Source organism: Chironomus tepperi, unplaced genomic scaffold, assembly GCF_022539635.2.
Source record: "Chironomus tepperi strain 1889 unplaced genomic scaffold, CSIRO-AGI_Ctep_v1 contig_478, whole genome shotgun sequence".
Lineage (NCBI taxonomy): Eukaryota > Metazoa > Arthropoda > Insecta > Diptera > Chironomidae > Chironomus > Chironomus tepperi.
The window spans coordinates 116,782-127,961 of NW_027226600.1; the positions used below are offsets into that span (position 1 = coordinate 116,782).

The following is an 11,180-nucleotide window of genomic DNA, read 5'->3' on the forward strand; positions in this document are numbered from 1 at the left end:
TTAAAGCTACAACCACACTGACCTAGGCGCTAATTTACCGACGCGGATTTATGACCCTTATCACGTCATATGCTTTCCGGGTAGATTGTCAGTCGTGAATGAGAATATCCTGTTTTTATGTAATTTTAAAAAAACGAGCAAACTTATTAATGACTCGGATATTAAATTAAAATTTAAGAGCATTGTGGAATATGAATTGAGTTATGGTCAAAGTTTTTTTTTGAAATTAATTATTTTTAATGAGATGGAAAATAATGAATAGCTTTAGCGAGGGTTGTAAAAATTGCATTGGCTGAAAAAATACTGCGATTTTAAAGCATTAAAAAGAGGAAATAGATTTGATATTGTCGAATTTAATTTGAGCAGATAATTGTAGCTTTATTAATTACTCCGAAGAGAACGATGGCACCGCTATGTCGTCGTTTTAATGTTAAGACGCGAAGTTGAACTAACGACACTGTGACGGCTGGTTTCGACTATATTTAGAGACAAACAATGTCAATCGCCGGTTGATTTGCTCGGTAACGTCTATAAATGCTTGTCCGGATAACACACATGGAGAAGGATCCGACGTGGAGCTTTAAATGCTTCCCTAAAGCAGTTTTGTTGCATCCATGTAGATAATAATGTCCTCTGGATTCCACAGTGAGACGACTTTTATTTAGTGTTAATGAAAGATCCGTGGCAGTCTTCTTCATTTGTGTCACTCTATCTAGACGCAAACACAATTCTTTAATGCCTAAACTATGCTAATAGTTTCCTTTAAAATCCACTTGCCTAATTACATCATCCAACTAAATCAGACTTTAGAAAAATAACAAAAATAATTTAGTTACCAGCATGTATTCCAATTTACATCTTGTGGATTAATTAGACAATAATTTTAATGACTTAATCTCCAATCAATTTACACACAGTCTAAATCTGTTGTTTAACATACAATTATAACTGATAAAATCAAAAACAACTTTAAGCTATTTAACTAATGAGCTCTACGTAAATAACACAGTGTGAATTATTGACAGCTTACATAACTAATCGCACATTCGAAAATTTATTACATTTTTGACACGTCATACTTTCACTAGATAAATAATAAATAACAATTCCCTCCAGCCAAGCCTTGAAACTTTCATTTCCTATAAAAACAAATGGACCATCAAAAAAAGTCGAAGAAATATGTGCATTAAATGCATTAAATGCTGCGAGAAATTTATGTGTCAACAGTTATTGCAATGACACCAGATTGTTATGCTGCACTGCACATTTATGTCATATACAGTTCACATATATTTGTATTAAATGGAAAGGAAGAGAATGAGAAACAAGCAAAAGAAAACAATGGAATGAGCAACAGAAGTCATAATTGATTTTACGTGCTTCTAATAGACACATGTAGATACATTCAATACGTACGAGAAAGTACAAAGAATTAAGTCGTTATCATTACTATAATTTTCTTTCATCTTTAACTGAACTAGAAAGGTAAGACGTCAATGTAGAAAAAAGAATGTGAGAACATTTTAATGTGTGAAAAACTGATTTTTGACCTTTTAAAGTTAAATTGAATAAAATTAGATTTATTTCCGCAGTTTTATTGAATTTTCCCGAGTGACACAATGCGGTGATCTACATTTTTTACAGCAGTTTTACTTACCTTCTTCGCTGGCCAAACAGATCATTTGTGATCCATGGCTTCTCTCAGATGTCATACAAAACTGGTTCAATTATTAATTGGCCTTGTGTCAATTACCAATGAAAAAGGTTCATTATCTCTATCATCAGCCTCTTTTCAAGAGTCTTCAGTAATCAGGCATCACGATTAGGGTTTCTGAAGCCGTTAACGGAAATACGAATAGTACCTAAAACTGAAAACGGAAATGCCGTTTTTCAGAAACCCTAATCACGATGCCTTAATGAAAAAATACGCTTCTTATCGCGTGTCAGTCCCCAAGGGAATACGTTATACTTACTTACTTACTTACAGGAACCATGCTCCTGTACTTGGAGCCTAGGTTGCTACAAAAGGCCTTCCATCTGAATCTGTTGCTGGCTGTATCACAAAGCTTGTACAAATTCTCAGTTTTGACATCCAACTGGCATTCGTTCATTACCGTTCTACGCCATGTTACTCTTTGAGCACCTGGACGTCTTTTCCCTTGTGTATTCAAACTCAAAAGGGCAGTATATCAAGCTTGTGTCTCACCCCCATCTACAACACTATTCCGTTTTCGAAGTGTGTGACCTATCCAGCTATATTTACGCAATTGTACTTACAAGGGAATACGTTATGTAATATTGTAATTATGGTTGTTTAAGTTACCGTTGATGATTAGCTCCTATTGATCCACTGAGAATTATAGGCAGTTTAAGTTATTGTTGATACATAACTATTCAGTTTCATTTTAACAAAGGAACATGTTGGCAGTGCCCCTCTGATGAAGTTAAGGTACGCCCTTACAGCAAAGATCATGCTTTTATGGTACACAAATACAACTAAGGTACATAAAAGTGTTCTCTTAGCCTGTTATGGCCCTTGAATGTAGCTTTTAGAAAACAACTCCAAAACGACCTTAAGTTGTGTAAAAACTCTAAACTTCTACATAAAATTAGCGTAAAATATCATTAGAACAATAAAAAATCTCAAATCCTCTAATTCTAACTTCCTTATTCAGACAATCAGACAACAAAATACATTTTTTTCATCATATGAATGAATAAAATTTTCTACCTGCTTTAACTCTCAGACATGAATAAAATTTCCATAAATATTTTTCCCTCTCTTGAGCTAGCCATTATAGCAATAAAACATCACAGAACGTCATCTGAATTAATAAGATTAATTTTAATCTCCACACAAAAAAAAAAAAACAACCAGCATGAGACAAACAAGCGACAAAAACTATATTAATTAATGTAAGTCGTGTGTGATTTACAATATCGCTTACAATGTGTAACTTAATGAACATGAAGATAGAAATGAAGATAAAAAATTAGTAATTCACAGAAGCCAATGAATTGTTCAATGAACTATGAACTGTTATTTCATTTGGGTCATCGACAATTTTACAGTTATAAATGAAATATTTTCTCTCAATTTTTATTATTTCATTGGTATCATCTGAAACACAAAACAATAAAATAACAAAAAAAAATTAAAATTGAGAGAATATAATAGTCGAAAGCGAATCGCACATAGTTTAACATTTTGAATGCTTCTGTTGCTACTTTGCTGCGAGCGTATGAAAAATGATATATATTCGTTTCCAGCTCGTATATAATTGCATAAACGGAGAGAAGCTATATGGCTTTTTGTGCTTGTGAGGAAGAGGAAAGCGACAAAAATCCGAATTTTTTTTTTTTAAGCGTATTTTTTATGCTTTGTTGAAGTGCTGTGATGATGTTACTTTGTCGCTTTAATCGTCTTATGAATTTAATCTCTTGATGAGAAAATTTATTCCAGAAGATATAATCCTAATGGATCATGGATTGTTAGAAATGGAGGTGTTGGAATTTATTATGATTCTTGTAATTATTTAGGATTGATGTACATTGTTGTTCATATGGAAGTTTAGGAATTTTTAAGGGAAAGTTAATCATTCCTTAGCAGGCAAAGAATGTACTCTTAAGAAAAAAGCAAGCTGAGAGCAACTTTCACAAGAATGCTCATTTGGTAAAATCGAGATGAGCAAGCTTTTAGCCTATCACTTACTCACTTACTGAAACCATCCTACGACTTGGAGTCTAGGTTATTAGGCTCTTCATCAAAAGTTCTTCCATCTGACTCTGTTGCTGGCTCTTTGCATGTTAGGTGTTTGAGTATCTTTTTGAACTGTCTTGAACATTGCGTTAATCTTTGTTATATCTTATGATTGAGAGATTAATCTCTTATGAGAATCGAACCTACATACTCATAAAAGAGTGATATAGATTTCCGATCGATTGGCTAGCTAATCGGACTTTGAGGTCATACTCTCGCAATGACAGATTCTTCATTATATGGCTCGATATCCTAAATTCCATTCTGCTCAGATACTACATGACTCAATGGGAAAAGAGGTGCAGACTCAGACAATCATAAGTTCCCGAATCGCAAAAATTGATTAATTGATCCTTAATCCTGCACAAGGATGATGTGTCTCGGACATGGTGCAATATTTTAGCTGAAATCGAGTCAGAGTCACGCTTTGCCTAATTTAAATAATTGAACAATTTTACAATTTCTTGTTTTAATGTTGATGCCTTCGCTGAATTTTCCATACATAATATTAGCAAGTTCCATGTTTGTCCAACCTAAAACAATCTTTCCCACAATGTCCAGTTAATGACCAGTTCTAAAGTATCCTTGTCCAGCCTACATCAACTTTTGGCAAAAAACATCAACCAAAGAGCACTAAAATGCGTCTTAATCTCCTCATAACCATTCTCAATCCTCTCACACAAATAATAACTTTAACAGTATGAAAAAAAAATCTAAATTTAGTGTTAAAACGTACCAAAACAGAAGCACCATATATTGTACAATAAGCCATAAATTTATGTTCCTCACAAATGTATTTATGTGTTGTCTGTACAAAAGAAGAGTATCTCATAAATTTTTGTTTAATTTGTAAAATTATGAAAAGGCAAATGTCTCTACATACATAAAATGAATTGAGCTATTAATTATTTAGATCTGCTGCTTGGTTCCTTCTTCCCCTTTAGCTTGTTGTTTATTTTTTTGTGTAACACATCTTCATCATGATCTTACGATAATGTTATTATCATATTTTTATATTGTCTCATGAGAAACAAGTTTGATGATCTGCTTTATACTAACTGCCGTTTGCATTAACAGATTAAATTCAACATTTTTTGTATATTATTTATTTATAACTGAAATAATATTTATAAATGTATGCTGTTATGTCCCACATGAATATTATGAAAATATTCATAAATGAATTGAGAAATTATATTCATAAGAGAGTTGAGTTGGTGGAAGAAGCGCACTTTTTTGACGTCGATTGATTTATTATTAAGGTTGTTTATCTACTGCCAGTTAGATTGGCTAATTTATGATATCTGAAGCAATCTGATGGAAACAGAAATCCAAGATTTACTTATTCTTTTTATTATGTTGGATTTAACTTACGAGCATCGTGTATAATTTATTGGTTTGGGTGGAAATGACGGTTTTTGGTACGGTTTAAAGAAATTAATTTTCAAAAATTTTAAATGATCTAAAAGTTAGTATCTCGAGCGACACAAGTGAAGAAGACTCCGTTATTGAGCTTTGGAGACTTCGCCATACCTATTTTACTAATACCTACTAGAAACCATCTCCGTTTGATGGTTGAACTGCCTATTTTTGATAGGCATCACATAATATCAAAAATAGTCATATGGACTATTAAAAACTAGTCATAGACATCCATATTACTATCAAAAAGAGATTGTATTTGCTCGGGTTTATCAATAATATTAAAGTTTCCAATTGTGTATCAGTTTTGGGTCTAAAACCTCAATAAAAGTTCTTTTTCGGTAGAAAATCAGTCGAAATTGCAGAGCTTAATTAAGATTCTTCTACAATACAGTTTAAATATTGGCATCGAAATTTCTCGGTGACGGAACGGTTTAATACTTCAGTACATAATTATTGCAATACCGATCCGAATTATATGTAGTGTAAACGCGGCTCACTGCCTCTCTGTTGAAAGCCACAAGCAATAATGCTATAAAGAAGTGATTCGGATCTCACTATAAACTAAGGGTCTAGGTTTAAGTGGAAGATCTGGCGAATTCTAACTCGTTAAACTACTGATTGCCTAGAATTGCATATAACGTGCAGCTATGGATCTTAAGGTTTGAACAGTTAAAGTAAGTATTAGTATTTGAAGATTATTACATTTCTTTTACAGTACTGTCGTGTAAGTTCGTGACTTTATATGTAAGTCGTGTATTTTTGTAAAATTTGAGTATAATCCAGAGTTCTTTGCCATGATAAATTTGTTGTCCACATTGTTCAAATGAAACTATTAGCTTTGAATATAGCAAAGCTCAAAATCGACTCGGATATTGTATGGAAAAGTCGACAAGAGTCGACTCAACTTCATACAAGATTTATGTCGACTTCGAGCTCTAGTACATTCAAAGCTAATATTCCATCTGAACAATGTGGACACCAAATTGGTCATGTCAAACTCAAGCATTGATTTTAAATTTATTTTCATTAAAAACATGCCAGCAAATATCACAATTGAACCGACAAAACCCTATCAGTGGTCCAATATTGTTGAAAAACAGAATCATAAATCGGAAAAACAAAGAGGTTGAGTGACAAAAACTTATTTTTCATAGCAAATGACAATTTATTTTATTATTTCACACACATTTAAAATTCCAAATATGAAAAAAAAAAAAAGTTATATTCACATTTAGAGATGTTGGATGTTGTTTATCACTGCTGTTACCTTGACTGAATGAATTAATGGAAGTGAATAGAAACAAAAACATCACCCACCCCAAGTGTCAAGCCCCGCGCGCGAAGTAAACAAAAAAAATATCTGTAGTTTATTAATTAAATTTACCGGTTAAAAAGGACTGTAGAAACTAAAAAATCAGTGGAAAACAAAGTTGAATTGTTAAATTATCAAAATATAAAGACAGTATATCGTGATAAAGTGCAAAAACAATCAAAAATCAAACTTGAAAATTACAAAAACAATAGTAGTGAGTAAACCCGGCAAAGCCGGTGGCGTTACAATGCCGGTATCAGCAAGAAAAAGGAGAGGTGCGATTTCGCCTTCTATGAAACAAGAAATTGTCAAACAAATCAAGGGAAATGAAGCAAACAAACAAACAAGTACGAAAAACGTAAACAAAATTCAAGATACCAACAATCTATCATATGACACAAGCAAGAAACTCTCAAATGATGTTGAAGGAGAGAAGTATCTTATCTTACATAGAACTGATGTTGGGCTTACAATGAAAGACATGTCAGCTATTCTTCTTGCAACAGCACTAAAAACGGTCACGAACAATGAAAAACTAACATGCAGAACACTTAAAAGTGGGGACATATTAGTCAAAACTGAGACAATTAGACAAGCAAAAAGTCTAATAACATTGACACGAATAACAAACGCAAATATTGAAGTTACAGAACACAGAACTCTGAATACTTGCAGAGGAGTCATCAGTGCACATGAACTGAAATATGAAGACGAAGCCACAATGCTTGAGTATTTGAAACCACAAAATGTTACGAAAATCGACTTCCATATGAAGAAAGTAGGAAACGAGACAATCAAATCTGGTCTCGCCTTTGTGACTTTTGGCAAAAATGAGCCACCAGAGTATCTAACAATTGGTTATCTCAAACTGAAAGTACGGCCATATATACCGACACCAATGAGATGTTTTACATGTCACAAATTTGGACACATTACGAAAACCTGTCCGAGTCAAAACACGCCAAAGTGCTACAATTGTAATGAAGACAAGCACCTCCTGACAAAAGAAGAAAAATGTACAAAACAATCATCGTGTGTAAATTGTGGCTCAAATGAACACAACAGCTACAACAGGACATGCAGCGAATACAAAAGACAAGTAACAATCCAAACAATAAAAGTCACACAGAAAGTTTCCTTTTCTGAGGCAGTCAAGCGATCCAATTTAATAAGAAATACGTACGCTCAAGTCACATCAGATGGCACAACAAACGCATCAGAATGTCACTGTCCACGCTGTGGTTTCCACAGAATAAGCGAACAAAAGCAACGAACAATAATTGATTACAAAGACTTGAATCAAAGCGGCGAAGAAACAGAGCAAATTGAAACGGATTCTCCTATCGATGAAGATAGAAGGTCACAAGAAGAAACAATACCTCCGGATCAACATGACCAGCACACCGACAATTCTTAATTGGAATATTCGTGGCTTTTTTGCCAATCGCAACGAATTAGAGGTATTAAGTAATGATATTAATCCATCGTTTATTTGCTTGCAGGAAACCAAACTCAAAGGCGATATAACTTTCAAAAACTATAAAGTATACAACAAAAATAAACAATGTAACAGTGGTAACATAGCTAGTGGAGGAGTTACGATACTCGCGGATAAAAATATACATTCGGAAGTAGTAGACTTAAATACGACACTCCAAGCAATTGCTATACAAACCTCTTACCCGACAAACTTTCTACTCTGTAACGTTTACTTAGACCATGGACTTAGAATTACTGAAATACAGGACAAACTTGAACACTTAATACTGCAACTGGGACCAAATTTCATTCTGACTGGGGATTTTAACGCTCATAACATAATCTGGGGATCACATAAAACAGACGGAAGAGGCAGGACAGTAGAAGAGATTATAGACAAGCATTTGCTAACAATCAAGAACGAAAACAGACCGACACACATAGCATCCTCTAACAGTAGACTTACTGCAATCGACTTAACACTCTGTTCCCAAACTTTAGTTGACGAATTTGAATGGACCGTTTTAGACGACTTACATGGCAGTGACCATTTCCCAATACTGCTCTCCTTTCCACAATACTCACAAAACCAAACAAGACGAGAAAAATATAACATAAACAGCACGAACTGGACAAAATATAGAGAATTCATCAATTTACAGAACCTAAATAACACAAGCATAGACTCGTTAGCAGAGGACTTTACAAAAAGAATCCTGGACGCAGCCAAAAACTCAATGAAAGTGTCTAAAGCTTTTCAAGGCAAAAAAAAGCTTCCCTATTGGAATGACGAAATTAAGAACAAAATAATCGAAAGGAAAAAATTCATCAGAGAATTTAAAAGAACTCTCGATCTAAATTTAAAAGACAAAATAAACAGGATTTCTACGGAAATACACGAGCTGTTGGAAAAATCCAAAAAACAATCGTGGAATCAATTCACCTCATCCATCAACTATAAAGCGACATCAAAAGAAATCTTTGAAAAGGTACGTACTCTGAACGGCAAATCAAAAAGCACAGTAATCAAGACATTATACGACGAAAACAGAAACCAAGTACACGACCAAACCAAAATAGCAAACATTCTAAAGAACACACTAGCAGAAACATACAAAGACAATACTAACAATAACATCCCACAAAACATTCCCCAAGACAGTAACAACAACTGCTACAATCATGAGATATCACTACTTGAACTTGAACAGGCACTTGATAAATGTAGAGGCTCATCACCCGGACCTGACAATATCCATTACGAAATGATTAGACAACTGGACATTAAAGCAAAAAAAATATTACTCAGACTTTACAACGAAATCTATGACAAAGGACAGGTACCTAAATCTTGGAAGCATTCATTAGTAATCCCAATTCGAAAACCAGGAAAAGACCCCCGACAATCAACGAACTACAGACCTATTGCACTGACAAGTTGCTTAAGCAAAGTTTTAGAACGTATAATAAATAGAAGACTTCAATGGACATTAGAAAATAGACTGCTATTGAATCAATACCAGTCAGGATTCCGTAAAAGACGAGGAACAACTGACAACTTAGTATATCTCACGGACGAAATACAGAAAGGCTTTATTGAACAAAATCAGACTGTAGCGATCTTTATTGACATCACCAAAGCATACGACACAATCAGGACCGACGTAGTTATTGCTTGCTTATTAAAATTGGGTTTTAAGGGGAAATTAGTTAATTATATACAAAGTTTCTTAACAGACAGGACTTTCGACATTCAATTAGGAGGGGTAAATTCTGACAAGGGAAAAATGGAAAAAGGGATCCCGCAGGGATCAGTTATCTCGTGCACACTGTTTAACATAGTGTTCAATGAGATACTGAACTGCATTGACGGACCGATCAAGTACTGTGCTTATGCTGATGACTTGGTGATTTTTTCAAAAGGAAAGACCACTAAAGCAATTGAAGCAAGCCTTCAGACAACACTAGACAAAATAAGGACTGATATGAAGAAGAAAGGTTTAGAAATTTCTAAAGACAAGACGAAGTGTATGCTTTTCTCGACAAAACAAAAAAAGAACATTGTTCTACCCAAACTTAAACTTGACAGACAAGATTTGGAATGTGTGAAGAAATTCACCTTTCTAGGACTTACATTTGACACGAAATTGAACTGGACAGAACACATAGACAACGTGACGACAAAGACTAAACAGAACATGAACGTTATAAGAATGCTTTCTAACACCACTTACGGATCTGACAGAAACACCCTACTAAAACTTCACGATGCCTTAATTAATTCGATCAACAGTTATGGAGCAATAGCATTGAACAACCTGACTAAAGAACAAGACAGAAAGCTGAATACCGTACACTACAGGAGCCTTAAATTTGCTATTGGAGCATTTATAACCTCCCCGAACAAAAGTGTAGAAGTAGAGGCAGGAGTGATACCAATTAAGCATCAAAGACAGTTGCAGAGAACAAAGTACGCTTGTAAAATTCTAACAAACATAAATCATCCCATATACAGCAGCCTTATTAACACAACCCAAGACCATAAATACTCACAGAGAACAAAACCCCCAATATCTTACACAATGAGACAAGACCTACAAACCTTGAACATTAATAACAAAACTAACATCAATCAAACCCTACTAACTCGATTCCCACCATGGACAAAAACAAATCATAAATTCGACTTATCTCTAACAAGATTTAACAAAAATGACACACCAAAAGAACTACTAAAAGTAGAATTTAACAAACAAATTGACAAATACAAACAGGAAAATTACGAAATTTACTACACGGACGGATCAAAGACAGAAGATGGATATGGATGTGCTGTAATAGGTAATGGCAGCACCGAGAGATATGGATGTCACACCTACAGCTCTGTGTATAGTACCGAACTCTATGCGATATATAGAGCTATAAAAACTGCTGAGAGATATAAAAAGACAAAAATAGTCATCTGCACTGACTCACTGAGCGCAGTATTGGGAATACAAGACAAACAGACAAAACACTCATTAGTACTAGACATACAAGATCAGCTAACAAAAACCAACATGATAATAACTTTTATGTGGATCCCCAGCCACATCGGCATTATCGGAAACGAGAAGGCTGATGTCGAAGCGAAACAAGCAACAAAAAAACCATGTTGCAGACAGTACAAACTAATACACACGGACGTTGACAGAACTATAAAAG

At 34.3% G+C, this 11,180-nt stretch overlaps 1 protein-coding gene across 1 annotated transcript; it reads left to right on the top strand.

The window, feature by feature from the left end:
- The first annotated feature begins 6,744 nt into the window (after positions 1-6,744).
- LOC139099564 (uncharacterized) lies at positions 6,745-7,914 on the top strand. The gene has a single exon (XM_070652060.1). It carries the CDS (start codon positions 6,745-6,747, stop codon positions 7,912-7,914), a length of 1,170 nt encoding a protein of 389 aa, XP_070508161.1.
- Positions 7,915-11,180: the final 3,266 nt, after the last annotated feature.